Genomic DNA, 17,763 nt, shown 5'->3' with positions numbered 1-17,763 from the left:
CACAAGAGCTCAAGGGTTACAAAGACACAAAAGACACAAAGGTTGGGAACCACTGGTGTAACAAACCCTCTGGGGGTCAGGTTACAGTGCTTTCTCCTCCTACACTGAATGCAACAAGTTCTGAGAGTGAACTTTGTTCAACTTTCTTTCTCAAATAAGTCTATAAAAACCATGGCACCATTCAGCATAACATTAGATCTGAGTCCCTGTCCCTCCCTCCCCCTGTTATATCTGAGCTTAAATCACCCACTGTGCCTCAGTTTACCTTTGAATTGATGGTAGGAGTCGAGTTGCCCATCACGCCACTCCATGGCGATGTTATCCTCATACTTCCATATTATGGTATTGATGGGACCAGTCACAGAGGACAAGTCTGGCCTGAGGACAACACTGCTCCCTAGTTTCCCGTAGAGTGGTTTTTCTGCAAAGACAAAAAGAACGGAAGCTGTGACATTAATTACAATATATAGTGCTTTTATCCAAAGTGCTTTACAATGAGTAGGTACATTATTATTATTATTATTATTATTATTATTACTAGTGCAGTGTCCGTTCCCTCCATTCACCACCCAGTGAGCGTTCACTGCACTGTCGAGTTCCAATTAGCGCACTCCCCAAATTTGAAGTAAATCGGACAAACTGTTCTTGAGATAAACCGCATTTTTTGTTGCCAGTAGGTGGTGAAATGCCGAATTGCACGAAAACAGGGCACTGCACTCCGTCGGGTTTGTCGCGTTCCCAGCAACAAACCCGCCAAGTTTGAAGTCGATCGGACGAATGGTTCTCGAGATAAACCGCTTTTTGTGTTGCCAGTAGGTGGCACCACGATTATGCATGAGTCCAAATTGCATGAAATGCGGCACCGCACTCCATCGGGGTGCGAGCAGCACACTCCCCACGTTTGAAGTCAATCGGACGAATGTTTCTCGAGATAAACTGCTGTTTGTGTTGCAGTAAATGGTGCTATGTCAAATTGCAAGAAATTCAGCACTGTACTATGTTGAGTTCTCAGCACACACTCAGCAGCAAGTTTGAAGTCAATTGGATGAACGGTTCTCAAGATAAACCGCTTTTTGTGTTGCAAATAAGCGGCACTGTGCTGAATTGCACAAAATTCTGCACTGCTCTATGTGGGGTTCCCAGCAGCACACTCCCCGAGCTTGAAGTCGATCGGATGAACGGTTCTTGAGATAAACAAATTTTTTTGATGCCAGTAGGTGGCGCTATGCCGAATTGCACGAAAACAGGGCACTGCACTCCATCAGGTTTATGTCAGGTTCCCAGCAGCGCACTCCCCAAGTTTGAAGTCTATCAGATGAATGACTATCGATATCAAACGCGCCAGTAGGTGGCGCTATGCCGAATTGCACGAAAACAGGGCACTGCACTCCTTCAGGTTTATGTCGGGTTACCAGCAGCACTCCCCAAGTTAGTCGATCAGATGAATGGCTATCGAGATAAACCGCTTTTTGTGTTGTCAGTAGGTGGCGCTATGCCGAATTACACGGAATTCAGCTCCCTGCACTCCGTTGAGTCCTCCTAAGCGCATTCCCCGAGTTTGAAGTCGACCAGACGAAGGGTTCTCAAGATAAACCCCTTTTAGTGTTGCAAGTAACTACTTTGTTGCCCTGAACTTCATCATCATCATCATCTTCAACAGGTTATCTGGGATCGAGGCGCCTGCGATTGGATCTATTTCAAATAGACACTTTACACCACACTTATTGTATATACGTAGTAGTTACTGTACATTTTTGCTAATGTCTAAATGTACCCTTTTTGCCTATTTTAACCTGTTCTTTATTTCTTTTTTCTGTATGTGAATACTTTTAGAGCAAAGCAAAGCGGAGTCCAATTCCTTGTATGTGTACATACAGCCCAATAAAGCTGATTCAGATTCTGATTCAATGGCTGAGGGAAGCCGGTAGGTTAGAATAGTTTAGGTGACTGTAGATTAGCTGGACCAGGGGCCAGTTGCACCAAGTGGTCTTACGACTGGTCTTAAGCTACGCCGGTCGTAACTTTACGACCTAACAGCTACGCCTTTTTCTCACTAAGACCGGTCGTAAATATTACGCATGGTCAGGAGGAGGCGTAAGGTGCCTGTGCCTGTGGTAGTCTATCAGCGGAGATCTGCTGTGATTGAGTCCTCACCGTCCTCATCGATGTAAAGTCGCCTTCGAAGCATGACGTTCGATTATAACGAACTAGTTGTGTGGCTTAGCCTTCCCAAATCAAATTCAATTTCATTCAGACTGTCTGGCACTCAATCGCCGCCATTTTCCCCCGGAGCGAGGGAGGGTGGGAGGAGGGAGGGTGTAGTGATGCACATACAGTAGTGGCTGATAGAGCGTAGTGGCAGTGACGCTCCAAGCAGGTCGCGAGGCACATTTTTGTGCCAATCAGGGGGGCATTCCCCGGCAATTCACATGGACGCGCATTGCTACGACCGGCGTAGTTAAGACCAGACGTAAGCCCTGTTGGTGCAACAGGCGTAAATCCACTCTAAAGACTGGTCTTAACTAAGACCGACGTAGGAGTTACGACCAGGCATAGTTAAGACCACTTGGTGCAACTGGCCCCAGAGGATTTCAAAGTCTGAGACCATAGGCCTCCCCTCAGACAAAGCTTAGAAAAAGGTACCTCCCCTTGCTTAGTTCTTAGTCTGTTACTTCCTTAGTTTCACTAAATTCTTGGATGCCTATAAAATCACTGTCATCAGTGATGATGTCATCAGTGACGATGTCATCAGTCTGAGTGATGGGAGTATAAGTAGGTAGAATCGGGGATGAACCAGACGGAGACAATACCCACTTTCACAAACAGATCGCGCAATATTGCAGTTCAGAAGGCCCGCAAAGCCGGCAGCCTCGCCACAGAAATTGCTTTAACACAGAGCCAAGCAGCACCGCCACATTCCCGTCGTGGGGTGTGCTTTCAGGTGACACCCACCCCTCCCGGATTGAAATGAGGCAAGGGGAGGCATTTCCACCCAGCTCCTCCTAGTAGCCTAAATGAATATTTTCATAGGTTAGTGTAGCCTAGGCTAGTGTATGATGAACAAATTCATTCAACAACCAATATGCCCACAACGCAGAAAGTGTTGTCCACATGCAGCATGGTAACAAGGCTTTCAATATTCATCTGATCGACTTTATGGATCACAGATGCACCAGCATGTATTAGGTACAAGGCTAATTCTTATCTTTTGGCTCCAGTTTTTTGTAAAGCAAATTATTCCCATGAGGTAGGGCTGAACGATTAATCGAATTTAAATCGAAACCGAGATTTGAAACAACGCAATTAGATTCATAGCAAAGGCTGCGATTTGACGATTTAACATTATACATGTGACATGACTGCATGTACAGTAGGTACACGTGACGTGACGTCGTTACGCAGCAGCAGCACGCTGTAGTAGACGTGACGTATGTTACGCAGCACGCAGTATCAAACGTGGCTGGATGGAGGAGGAGAAAGCATTAGCTGCAGTCTGCAGAATATAGCTAGCTAGCGATTAGCGAACTTTACAAAAGTTGACACATTATTCACTCTGACTGGATTTTTAATAGTGCACTGACTGGATTCTCTACAAGACTCGAAAGTGTAATGGCTTCAGCCGAACAAGAACAAGAAGCGGCCGCCAGATGATTTAGCACCGAAGAAAGGCTGGAACTACTTTGGATTTAGAGCATCGGTTAGTGACCAAAAGACAGTGTTATGCAAGTGCGGTGCATAACCACCGACAACGCTTCAAACGTCATAAAAGCTATGGAAATCAACAGATGGACCAGACTCCAGTGCTTCGGCCACAGACTACACCTCGCCATCGGTACGTTATTTAGCCCAACAGCTAGGGCTAGCAAGTTAACTTTACTAACGCTAGCTCTCTCCCTAAGGAGATAGCTCATTTAGCTAGTAAAGTTAACTTGCTAGCCCTAACTGGCTAGCTCACGTTACATGTCCTCTTCCCCTCTCACTTAACATTCTCAGTCTGACTCTGCCTGAATGCAGTACTTGTATTGTAACGTTAGCTTGGTAAGCCTACAGTAATGTCTAAATGCCCCTCTTCACATCCCCCAATATATTATATAGCCAATATATTGTCAGTCTGGGAAATGGAATGATTCTGTAGTAGCTACTCAAATGTCCTCTCCCAGCGTTCTGCTCTCTCCCTCCCCATCTCTCCTCCCTAGTTTCTGTCCCTCCTACATCATTATTAGTATAGTTCCAATCTTAAAAATGCAATACAGCTATGTAGTACTTATAGAATAATTTGGTTAATTATTTTGTTTTTCAGAAAAGTTCTGAAAAAGCTACATAAGTGCAGAGAATGTAACACAAATCAAGGCCCGGGTGAAGAGAGAGATGGAACAAGTGCAGGTGGCACTAAAGGTAACCTGCATTAATTCTCTCCTCTCCCACTCCTCTCCTTTCTCCTCATCCTCCCCCTCTCTCCCCTTCCTTTCCTTGCAAAATAGGGCTTCACTGAAACACTGCTTGTGTATATAGCCTGCCCTGTGCCCCGTCTTTGATGTGTGAATGAATGTGGGTGATGTGAATTGCATTAATGTAAAACTTAACAGTTATGTTTGTGTTTTGCAGGAGAAGAGGGCTGCCATCACCCCAGATGCTGCTGCTGTGCCTCAAAGTGCAGCACAGGAAGGAGCCAGGCCATCCGCTGCAAAAAAGGCCAAGCGATCCTTGGGCAGTTACTTAACACATTGAGTGCCACAGCGCTTCAGTAAAATTGTCTGGAGCCTGTGCCAGATTCACTTCCATTCAGTTGAAAACAGCTATAGAATTTTTTCTATTAGGGCTATATTGACATGGCTGGACTCTAATGAAACATTGGACACTCCTGCTTCTTCCAAAGAAGAAATTTTGTTTCTAGACAGTTCCATTATGAAATGACAGCCTCTGAAAGAAGAGCACTTTCAAGGGTTTTCTGCTTTTTTTTTTTACTTTTCAAGATAAAGTCACTTTTATGAATACTTTTTGCACTCTAATTTCAAGCACATTCACTGACTCTGGCTGGTGTTTTCTGATGTGGTGGCGTGGTGTGGTTCTGTGCAGCCTGCGTGCCCCACCCCCCTCTCCCCCCCTCCCCCGTCCTGAGCTGCGGGCTCCTCCCCACACGCACACAGTCTGTTTTCGCAGGCTCCGTTTTTGCCCCGGGCGCATCCCAGCGCAACAAGGAAATGCCAAACGGGAGTTACGGGACTGAAGGAAAAGGTTTGGCCGTTCGGCTTCGGGTGCTGCCTTTCTGGCAGGGAATCGTGTGGAGAAACTATATGCAGACAGATAGACAGAAGCAGAAGAGCTCAGTTGTGGGCGCGGATGCAGCCAACTGTCAGCTGCAGACAGAGCAATCTATATGGCTCTGGCTGCAGCATGCATCGGTTTCCCCTTTGATCACGGCTTTTTCCGCTTTCTCCTGCACAAAGTAAAGGATCTGAGGTGGGTGGCGCAGCTCCCGTGTAGATGTTTAAGGTGGCGCCGTGTGATCCCTTGAAGGGATTCATGCTCACTGGCTGGGTACGACCTTAAACAGCAGAATTATGGAATAATATGAATTATGATTTTAGGACGTCCACAGACGTCCTTGGCACTCCTCGTTACTTTTTTTTAGGACGTGCACAGACGTCCTTGGCACTCAATGTGTTAAGAGCTGCAGCGGTGCTGGTACTTTTTGTTTTGTTTTTATTGTTAAAGACTTAAAGGTCCCATTCCGTGCAAAAGCTGTTTTTACTTGTAAATGCATATATACTGCTGTCAGCCCTCCCTGTAATGAGTGGTCACACGCTCAGAACTGCCACAGTTGGATTTGTCCCTATACAGCTCTCTCAAGCAGTCTCCTCCAAGCCACACCCCCAAACGCGTCGTTTGCCCAGAGAGGGAATCTGGGGGAATTTCGACGTCACTAGCTTCCTCCTGCATACTGCGCGGGTCCCTCTCACACAAGCTACCTGCACCATTTAGTCTATAGCCACAAAATTAACACTTCTAGCTGGAGCGACGCCAACTGTACGTGATCCAGCAACTGCAGAGGTGCATTCGGTAAGTCTAGGCATTTTGAGATGTCCTCTTTAGCGTAGTACCGTTAAGTTAGCGATAACTCGCAACCTAGCGTGCTGGTCCACAGACGCTAATCTGATTGGCCGCTGGGAGCCTGGGGCGGGCTCTCCCTCAGCGGCCAATGGGAACTGTTAGTTCTGAATATATTATAGAAACAGGCCATTCTTGGGAAGCGACAAGATGAGGAAGTGAGAACTCCGTCACAACAAACGGGGTTGCTATAATTTCGACAGATTAATCCAGAATCATGTTTTATGGACCAGAGACACATGTTTTTAAGAGGTTACAGCTGCACGAATTGGGACCTTTAAGACTTGAGTTGTGTCTCAGACTGAGACACAGAGAGAATTGCAGCTGTTGTTTAAAAGCAAATAAATGTTGCTGGAAGGAATTCTTATCCAAGTTCTCATCCTTGCATTATAATATAGAGCAGTTTGTTGATTGTGATGTTTGAATGTGGTAGGGAAATGCTCCATTGTGTTTTAAATTTATTCCAGTTAATATTGCACTAAAACTTGAATAAAAAAAAAAATCGAAATTAAATCGAAATCGCAATATCGGTCAGAAAAATCGCAATTAGATTTTTTAGCCAAATCGTTCAGCCCTACCATGAAGTAGCCTAATTAGGGACTGTTCGTTATTTATGAGAGGGGGGGGTATGGTGCAGGGGCGACTTTGTTTTCGTTTTTTTCCTTCACCTTCCCCAGATCTCTAAATATTTTTCCATGTCCCTCCCTGAGTGACTGGAGATAAATGCATGACCTTCCCTCCACCATAAATAACCACACTTTATCATATTCACACAAAAGGTAGTAGGCTACTGAAGAAAATATCACCTTTTCCGATGATTTGGCTACATTTCATAGCGCCCTATGACATCGGGGGAGAGAGGGGGCGGGGGGCATATAACTTTAGTACCCAGCCCAATAACGACCTCATCTCCTAGTTATAAAGCCGATCACCTGCTCAGTACCGCTCAGTCCCGCTCCAGTTTCAATCACAACATGTTCGAAACAGAATGCATCGATGCGTGGCTAATTGAGCCACATATGAAATCTCCCAGCATGCTTTGAGGGTAATAGATTGACAAGAAATAGCAACCAAATCAGACTAAATAGGCCAAGTGGTAGATATAAATAATGTTTATGTTAGCACATGCAATTGTAGAACATTTCAATATTGGACAAAATAAAACAATAAAAATGAAAACACAACCCTATGTGAAACATGTATGTAATCCAGGTGCTATATATATCCCTTGCAGATTTAACGTTATTTGGAAGAGTGACACTGATGCACTGTGATGTCCGCTCCAGCCTCCAATAAGACTTGGCTTAGCTACTTCATGTGCACGCCCACTATTTTGTTGCCAGCTGCTGCGAGAGAGAAGGAAGAGAAACGAGCATGCAGCCGACTCTGCTGAGCTCATGTTACTATTTGTAGTGAGCAATGCCCATTGCCCAGGCGTTTAAACGCAAATTAAAACACCCTGGCCTTTTTATCTCTTTTATTCTTTTGAGCGGAGCAGTGAGTGCGAGCGGGTGAAATCTGTATCGAGCGGTGAGCGGTCTGGAGCGAGTCCAGTCACCATACAGGTAAACCATAGATATAGGGGAGTAAACACGAATTTTGGAACGAAAAAACGCATTTAAAAATATATACAAAATACAAAAAATGAAAGTTGTATAACCCTCCCTAAAGCCAAAATAAAAAACACAAGTCCTTCCCCAGTACTCAAAAAAATATTTAATATCCCTCCCCCTTTCTGCACCATACCCCCCCTCTCATAAATAACGAACAGTCCCTTAGCGTCCGTTCTGAAAGCACCCGCATGTCAGCTGCAGTACATTACTCGTCGTCGGGGGAGTAGGCTATAAATGCACATGAATACTGTAACGTTAGTAGTTTTTGTAAGGAAACGGAATCGTTTGAGCATAAATGGTCTTTCTTTTCGTGTCCATATACAGAAGTCGCTATTCAGATTATATGATGTCCAGCCAGTGATTGGTACATTGCTGTGCCTTGGTGTTGTATAATGCTAGGTCCTTTGCTGTGCAGGGTTCTGTGCCACAGTCACACGTTGTTGGACCACTCAGGTATCCCCATCTGCTTAGGGCTTCCCTGGAACGGCCCACGCCTGAGCGGAGCCGGTTCAGGCATTTCCACTTTGCCCAGTTGTTATGTGGGAGGCTTTCGGCGGCAAAAAAAATAGTCAAACCTACTTACTCATAGTGTAGCCATGGAGCATTCCTCCTGGCGCCCCTGTTGCAGTCATGCTTGTATACTTTTTCTTTACGTTCACTTATGCCTTTCTTGCTGTGTAAGGTGGTTTTCCCCGTATTTTCTTTTCATTAATGAGCTGACCATTCGCACCGTTCCGTGCTGCCGCTCCTACGCTTTCAGGTGGAGGCGGATTGGAGGCGGATTGGAGGCTGATCCGGCGCTATGACTAGCTCCACTGGCGGAACGAAAGGCGTAACACAATTATTCAGCGCCCCGCTTTCACAACTTTCACATCAGAGGCGCGGATCACTATTCCGTATCTTTTACCGCTTTCAAGGCCGATGTGAAAGTGGCTAATGGCTTCCGCCCCTGGGCTGTGTGGGTGACCTGACGGGTCCGGATCTTTTAATTAGGTGATTGCGCTAATTGTCATCAGTGATGTCATCCGTACCACAAAGCAAGATTAGTGGCTTAGCGAGGTAACTTCAGGTTTAACCCTAGGTTTGCCCTACCACGACGCTAGTTAACTTGTTACCGAGATAGATCACCACCATAGCAACTTATGCTCTACGGCTAACCTGCTTTGTAGCAGGTTAAGTTCAGAGGATAAGATCAAAATCGATGAAAGACCCACCTGCTTACCAATCAGCTCTCTGGAAACAGCGAGTCGCCATTCATATGGTCCCCATATGAAAAATACATTGTATTCAAATGAAAAAGAAAAAGAAAAAAGAAAAAACTAGAACGACTGCAACGCAGACTTATGCCTCCGCCATTAGTTCATTCTAGAGTCCAAATCGCCATTTGAGGCAAATTGGATGAAATTCCGTCAAGGCGCTCCTGAGATGTTGCGTTACAGAGCTTGGAAATTGGGTGTGTGAGGTCACAGTGACCTTGAACTTTGACCACCAAAATGTAATCAGTTCATCCTTGAGTCCAAGTGGACGTTTGAGGCAAATTCGAAGAAATTCCATCAAGACATTCCTGAGATATCGCGTTAACAAGCTTGAAAATGGCATTCGAGAGGTCACGGTGACCTTGACTTTTGACCTTTGATAACCAAAATGGAATCAGTTCATCCTTGCGTCCAAGTCGATGTTTAAGCCAAATCAGAAGAAATTCTATCAAGCCGTTCTTGAGATATTGTGTTAACGAACTTGGGAATGGCGTTCGTGAGGTCACAGCGATCTTGAAGTTTGACCACCAAAATGTAATCCGTTCATCCTTGAGGCCAAGTTAATGTTTGAGGCAAATTTGATGAAATTCCGTCAAGGCATTCCTGAGATATGGCGTTAACAATCTTGAAAATGGCGTTGACCTTTGATAACCAAAATGTAATCCGTTCATCCTTGCACCCAAGTCGACGTTTGAGCCAAATTGGCAGAAATTCCATCAAGCCGTTCTTGAGATATTGCGTTAACGAACTTGGGAATGGCATTCGTGAGGTCACAGTGACCTTGACCTTTGACCACGAAAATCTAATCAGTTCATCCTTGAGTCTAAGTCGATGTTTGAGGCAAATTTGATGAAATTCCGTCAAGGCATTCGTGAGATACCGCGTTAACAAGCTGGAAAATGGCGTTTGAGAGGTCACAGTGATCTTGACCTTTGACCTTTGACCACCAAAATCTAATCAGTTCATCCTTGAGTCCAAGTCGATGTTTGAGACAAATTTGATTAAATTCTGTCAAGGCATTCCTGAGATATCGCGTTAACAAGCTTGAAAATGGCGTTCGAGAGGTCACAGTGACCTTGACCTTTGACCTTTGACCACCAAAATCTAATCAGTTCATCCTTTCCTTGAGTCCAAGTCGATGTTTGAGACAAATTTGATGAAATTCCGTCAAGGCGTTCCTCAGATATCGCGTTAACGAACATCATACGGACGGACGTACGGACGGACAATCCGGGTCCATAATGCCTCCGGCCTGGCTATCGCCAGCGCAGGCATAAAAACATATAGCTCCTGTTGAATTAATCGAGGACTGAAGCCTTGCACCTGTTGCAGGCTACATTTAAATTAAGCCCTACTTACCACTTTGGAATATGTTTTTATATATTCATTTGTGTGCCCTCAAGTAGGCTAGATACGTTTGACCCCGCCGATCGATTGCAGCTGAACGGTGAGTGGATAAATATCACTAAACCGGCATAAAAAAGTTACATAAACGTCTCCAAAGCGCACGGTGCCATGTGCGCAACAGAGCTGAGGCTGACGTTGGGTTGGACATGGTCATACATGCCAGAATAGCCTACTACATCTAAGCAATTTAATATGGGATCGCCTGCACACAGATTATTCATATCTAGACTACTCCTCCATTTTGCATTTTTCTGTGTTGCTTTTGGCCTGTATGATGTGATTGCTTCATATTATTTCCAGCATAGTCCTTTGTATGAAATATGGAGTTATGCGACTCTGCTGCCAATAGCCTATATGTGACCACAAAATAGATAGAATAGAAAAAAATATTTTTTATAAATGAAATCTGACCACACGGTGTCGATTCAGTTCAGCAGCCTTTTTTAATTTTATTATCATAACTTTTTAATTTTTATTGATGTCTTTATTATTATTCTAAATGGCAAATAAATGAAGAAAATATGGTGTGTCAAACCTTTTGACTGGTAGGCTATCTTGGATATATGCAAATGTTCTTGGAGAGTAACATTATTTAAGTATAACTGATAAGTATAACCCCCATTCACACATCATGCTTTCCCAATCTTCACCCACCGACCCCGATCCCAACACTGCACTTTGCCGGGTTCCCAGCAGCGCACCCACTAAATTTGAAGTCGATCGGACGAACGGTTCTCGAAACGAAACGCTTTTTGGGCCCTATCTTCGCAACGGCGGTAATTTTGCGTTAGAGCCCGTTTTGCGCTTGAATAGCGGCGCGCAAAGCCCTAATTGTGGGCGTGTCAGGCCGCTGCGCTTCATGTCATCTTGGCGCAAACCTCCACAGGCGTTTGACCTTTGACCACAAAAAATCTAATCAGTTCATGCTTGAGTCCAAGGCGATGTTTCAGGCAAATTTGATGAAATTCTGTCAAGGCATTCCTGAGATATTGCGTTAACAAGCTTGACATTAGCGTTTGAGGGGTCACAGTGTACTTGACCTTCGACCTTTGACCACCAAAATCTAATCAGATCATCCTTGAGTCTAATTCGATGTTTGAGGCAAATTTGATGAAATTCCGTCAAGGCATTCCTCAGATATCGTGTTAACGAACATCGGACGGACGGACGGACATATGTACGTACGTACGGACAACCCGGATCCATAATGCCTCCGGCCTGGCTATCACCGGCGGAGGCATAAAAAAGCTTGAAAACCACAGACTTGATGCCAGGTGAATGCAATATATTAATGTTACACCCTTGAGGTAAAATAAATAATCAGTGTTCAAATAGGCTAAGCCTGTAAAATCAATCCAAACTTACGGGACTCTTGGCTCTCTGCAGCCAGCAGGCAGACCCACATCAACCAAGTCAGAGTTACAGAAGGCGACATCCTCTTCTCTGTCACCTACAGGATATTACAGGATATACATTATATTAGTTACAGTATATATTACAGATCTTTATCACTTTAAAGGGACTCCCCACCCGTTCCCCGATGCCCCCTGAGCACTACTGGCTCAGTAACAGGCTGGGGTCCCCCCCCCCTCCATGGAGATTATCGCACTGACACTCTCCTACACCCCCCACCCCCACATCTCAATAGGACTTTATACTATTTTGCACTTTATAATTTGAGATTGTTTTTCTGTATTGCTTTCTCTTTGAATGATTGGGACATTTACTATTTGGGTTTAATCTGCATCCCTGTTCAAGTGACACATAAAAGCCTGTCAGTGATATTCAGATCTACCAATGTTATCGGAAGCTTCTCCATTACTTTGCTGTGAACAAGATTAACTGGTCTATACTTGTTAGTGTCTCTCTCCTAAAGATCAAAGCATGTGAGAGCAGTCAAGTGCCCTATTGGCTGATGCCTGATTAAGATTTATATGATGTGATGTCATGTCCTGTTGATGTTCCTATCTTGTAAACATGTTTGTGTTTACGTAGGCCTATTTGGGTGAGACCAATAACACATTTCTTGCCTTGGCTGGACAATAACGTGTATTCTATTCTATTCTATTCTATTCTATTCTAACCCAAGGCATCAACAAGCCCAACAGTAGCCTGTACCATGAAACAAGATTACTGGCTTAGCAAGGTAACTGCAGGTTTAACCCTAGTTTTGCCGTACCACGACGCTAGTTAACTTCTTATCGAGATAGATCACCATAGCAACTTATGCTCTATGGCTAACCTGCTTTGTAGCAGGTTAAGTTCAGAGGATAATATCAAAACCCATGAAAGACCCACCTGCTTACCAATCAGCTCTCTGGAAACAGCGAGTCACCATTCATATGGTCCCCATATGAAAAATACATTGCATTCAAATGAAAAAGAAAAAGAAAAAAGAAAAAAAAAGGCTCCTGTTAAATTAATCAAGGACTAAAGCCTTGCACTTGTTGCAGGCTACATTGAAATTAAGCCCTACTTACCACTGAACTACTTAAAGGAGAACTTACCTCCAAAACACTTTTTTTCAGCTTTTAACCAATATATATGACTTTGGGGGTGATGTGTGAAGAATTCTGGTCAGAATTTCCACATTTGACACCAAACTGTTGCCATTTGACCATTTGTATCATTTTTCAGCAGCATATCTGGCATAAGCGCCCTCTAAAGGTCGAACACTGCTTTTTTTTTCTTCTCAAATGAATGGGAGATTTGGTACAACCTGACGTCAGGTTGTCCCCAAAGACTATGGGATTTCAAGATAATTACTCCCCTACGCCCCCTGTACCCTTTCGGCTCCTCAGAACTCCAAGCCTATTCCTGTTGAAGTTTGCTCTTAACACATTAAGTGCCAGAGACGACCTAACTCGTCTTACATAATCCAGCGCTTAAGTGCCAAGGACGAGCTAACTCGTCTTACATAAACATTTTTTTTTTTTGACGGTGGGACATCAATCAACCCCTTTTACATCTTCGAGATAACTATTTGGAGCAAGAGCATGTGTGTAATCTATTTTACCGACCACTAAGTGGCGACAGATACAGAGAGAAGCCACAGCCACGGGACCCGTAGCAGCCGCCTCCCGCGGAAATGGCTTGGCGATTTTACAGTCAGGAGCCCGGAGACACACACACAGAACGGACAGAGATCCCCTCCCCCCCAGAGCCGCGGATCAACGCGCGAACACACACACACACACACACACACACACACACACACACACACACACACCGCGGGAGCAAGCCATTCAAGGAAATGGCTTGGCGATTTTACAGTAATCCATTTCAGACTCGTCCCCGCACGCAGGCAAGCAGGCAGGCAGGCACGCAGACAGACAGGCAGGCAGCACAACGCGCTTCTGACACGCCCGCTGTTAGGAGGAAGGAGGAGAAGACACACGGAGGGAGGAGTTTGAATGAGAGGGGTGTTTCCTGTTGTTATGGAGGAAATTACTGTTCAAAACTATTGTTTAGAATGTCTGACGGTCTTACTGATGCCAAAAATGAATGGTTAAAGTGACTGTTTCACAAAAAGCCATTTATCTCTGAATAAATTTCCAGACGCTGAAACCATGCTGTACTCAACGGCTAATATCTACATAACTACTAACTCTGCAAACTAACTCTTTTAGACAGAGAAAGCACACATTCTATTAGTTATTTTTAGATGATTGGTGTTCATGAATTCTTAACAGAAAAGAATCCTCGGCTGTTCTAAAATGAGCCAGAATCGTCAAAAACACCCCTGGCACAACTTACCTACAGGAATGAAAACATGGCTGGCATTCAATGTGTTAAAATACTGAACCAAACGTCGTCAAAGTTGGCACATGTCTTAATTATAGTTAGTTTCCCGCTGAATGTGTCACTACTTTATTAATATCTTACCTGGATAAGCTCGAATGATGATGTATATATTATCAGTCCGAGTTGGAAGCAGCTGTCTCCAGCCCAGGCAGGCAGGCGGGAGCGAGCGGGAGAGAGTCGTACTGTAAACCTCATGCACTAGCTCCAAGCTCCGCGGGCGCGCGCAGCAGAGCTGGGCTCTCTCGGACTCGGCCAGAGCAGAGAGAGCACAGTCTGACATTTCCGCGGCTATCAGTCCGACTTGGAAGCACTTTCTCTCGGCCAGTCAAACGGGAGAGGAAATGTCAGCAGAGTAGAGCGACTGGGGACTGGGGGGGGGGGGGGGGGGGTTGACTCGCTGTGTGCGAGCACGAGCTGCTGTGTGCTCAGGCAGCGCCGCGGGGACGCGCGGGCAGTGAGAGGGGGGGGCTTTGAAGAGGAGAAGAGCTCTGCGCTGCCTCTCCTGCGCCCTGAGAGGAAAAATGCTGCTGTCATGCTGTAACTTTCAACAAGAATCACGAAAAGCCCCAAAACGCAAATTAAAAGCGGATTTCATTGCGTGGTTTATCTCTAGTTAGACGAGGGAATTACGTGGAGAAATCTCGCATTGTGTTACCCCAGAGCGAGAGGTTTGTCCTATTGTGGGTGTGCTGCTGTTAACGAGCCCATGTCACTTTGCTCCCGTAACGTAGTTTGAGTAGTTTCCATAGAGATACATGCAGAAAAATAATTAAATTTCTAGTTCGCCACTGAATTACCAAATTGATATAACTTAAAACCATTTTCAGATTTTCTGTTTCCATACAGACCAACAGCGTTGGCTAGTTGTTGATATTTATAGAGATATTGCCCCTCTCAAATAAATTATTTTTGAGGCAGTAGGCAAACTGTAATGGCGTCGATTTCCGAAAAAGAATCTCGACTCGAACACAGCCAAAGAGTCCAGTATAGACAAGAGCATAATGTCATTTCTTGTTTTTTTCCATAGGTATTTTCAAATCACTGTTCTAATACATATCTAGGGGGTAAGTCCTCCTTTAAGCTGGAAACAGCTCGCAAAATGCTCTGGGAAGGAGCCGCGTTTCCTGCAGTTCCTTGTTCCAGTCGGCATAATAATGCTGCATGTCATTGTTCCAGTCCGCATTTCTTTTAGAACAAGGAACAAGGAAGCCATTGAGAATTGTCCAGAAGAAAAATGTGGATCTAGCTGACAAGGAAGTAAGTTGGAGTGTTCATCTTCCGTATATATGATATTTGTGTGCAACACGTGACATAGGCGAACACCAGGATTGGGGGGGATTTTTTTCTGTTTTTCTGTGTCAGCCGGCTAGAGTCAGATGCTTAAACTAAGACTCCATAGGGTTCCATTGCCGTTTCCACCCAGTGACGCGGTTTGTTTACCAAAATGCTGCTCGGCTGATCCCTCGTATACAGTGGGCAAAAAAGTATATTTTTCTAGTCCACAAAAATCACACTCATAATCAATATCTAGTTTGAATCTTTCTAAAATTAACCGGATAAATTCTATGCAATATCTTGAATACTTCTTCTTTCAATCTGTTATTAATGCACATAGCAGCACTATTTGGGAGCTGTTGTTGTGACAGGAAAACAACGTCAAACAGAATAAAGAGTGAAAGGCACACACACTTCTGGGTTAGGTGTATGAACAGGATGATGAGAAATGCATCAAGCTGAGCACCCATTGGTTAAACACAGGTGCATCACAAACCCACAGTGAAGTGTAAAAACCTCAATTTTATATCTATTCCAAGCTGTCACTCCATATTTTACATAAATACCACCTGTAATGCCTACATAAAAATAAAAATAGGTAATCTGAAGGGTTGTGTCATTTGAGCAGTGAGTGTGGGTGGCGCTAATGCACGTTTTAATTTGTTTACAAACCGCTGTTAAACAAAACTGTAGAAGAAGAAAAGCAGCAGAGAGTGTGCAGTCAGTGGTGTTCGACTTGTTGACGCCTCGCCTGACTGTGCTCGGCTGCTCGGTTGCTTTCCAGGTGAGGCAGCAGTCAACTCAAACGAGTCTAATGCCTCCTTGTGTGTGTGTGCCCCTATGACATCACTTTTGACATCAGCACTGATTACATCATATCATTAGCTAATTAGCATGATTAAAAGATCCGGCTCCGTCAGGTCACTTGCACGGGTGCCCTTTACACCCTGAAAGTTTCAGCCCGATCGCACGTGTGTGTGTGTGTATATTAGGGCTGTTGAAACGAATTTTGATATTCGAATATTATTCGAATTTAATAATTATGAACGAAATTCGATTATTATTATTATTTTTAAACGAATATTATTATTTTTTTTTTTTTATTTTTTTTTTAGAACACTAGAACAGTGACAAGTTCTGACAACACACTTGAAGAAAAGAGTGTTAACTGAAGTTGACTGTTGAAGCTGCTATACTGATGTAAACCTACCTGTAGCTCTTAAAATGTATGTTCATTCATTGTTAACTGAAGTTGACTGTTGAAGCTGCTATACTGAATGTAAACATGTAGCTAGCTCTTAAGTGCAATACGTGAATGATTTTTTTTTGTTCATGGCTCATTGTTGTTTTGGCAAAGTTTACTTATTTGTTTATTGATAAGGAGCTCAAACAAAGGCTGTGTCTTTTTTTATTATCAATTATTTTATTTTAGCATTTCAGACAGCACCAATACATCACTGATGAATATTAACTAAGCTCTGGTTATCTGACCTATTTTCTAATGCAATGAATGTATGTACATTGTACAAGGAACATGTTTTCTTAAATAAACATCATTGCTGGACTATTTGTTAGCCTAATATTATTTTGAATATTGATCCACCATTCACTTTTCCATCTACATTTGGTAAAATGCTTAGAAAAAGTTTTACTTGGTCAAACCCAAAGATTCAGCTATATTTAGAATCAGAACATAACATGAGAAGACAATTCACTCAGACCAATTTTTTTTTTTTTTAATTCAATTAAAAATGTATTAAAATATTCGAATATAATTTGAATATTAAAATGTATAAAGCACTGAAATTCGAATTTGATTATAGAGGGAGATTGACAGCCCTAGTGTATATATATATATATATATATATATATATATATATATATATATAATTGCTGTATTCTGTGATTAAGATGTAGAGACTATGGATCCTCTTGTGTGATATTGTATGACTGGCTAGAATCCAAAATCCCTTTACTCTCCCCATTTACCAGAAATGATATTACATTTGATTTGGAATCATAATGGGGGATAAAAGTACAGCATTTTTGTTGAGTACTTTATTTATTTTAGGTACATTAACTTGATCCATACATGTAAATGTATTAAGACCTCCCCCCATTGTTGTTTTTTATGACAGAACTATCACTGTTCCACAAATCACTAAATGTATTAAAAAGAAAGCAGAAAAAAGAACATTATTGATGCCTTTGAATTAACAAAGGAAACCCCCTAGCTATTTTATTTTGCCTGTGTATTTTATTTTATTGATGTTTTCTATTTCTTGTATTTACTTTATATT

The 17,763-nt window shown here is 43.4% G+C and overlaps 1 protein-coding gene across 1 annotated transcript in view; it reads right to left on the bottom strand.

Annotated features, from left to right (window-relative positions):
• Positions 1 to 17,763, bottom strand: part of LOC310792244 (NACHT, LRR and PYD domains-containing protein 3-like) — a gene marked incomplete at its 5' end in the record, with an annotated part of 133,906 nt that overhangs the window by 106,236 nt on the left and 9,907 nt on the right. Inside the window, one exon of the mRNA XM_083653971.1 lies at positions 266 to 421. Coding sequence (XP_083510097.1) covers positions 266 to 421 — 156 coding nt within the window. The remainder of the gene's footprint in view (positions 1 to 265; positions 422 to 17,763) is intronic.

This window comes from Poromitra crassiceps (genome assembly GCF_964638095.1).
Source record: "Poromitra crassiceps genome assembly, chromosome: 17".
Lineage (NCBI taxonomy): Eukaryota > Metazoa > Chordata > Actinopteri > Beryciformes > Melamphaidae > Poromitra > Poromitra crassiceps.
This window is presented reverse-complemented; position numbering and strand designations above follow the sequence as displayed.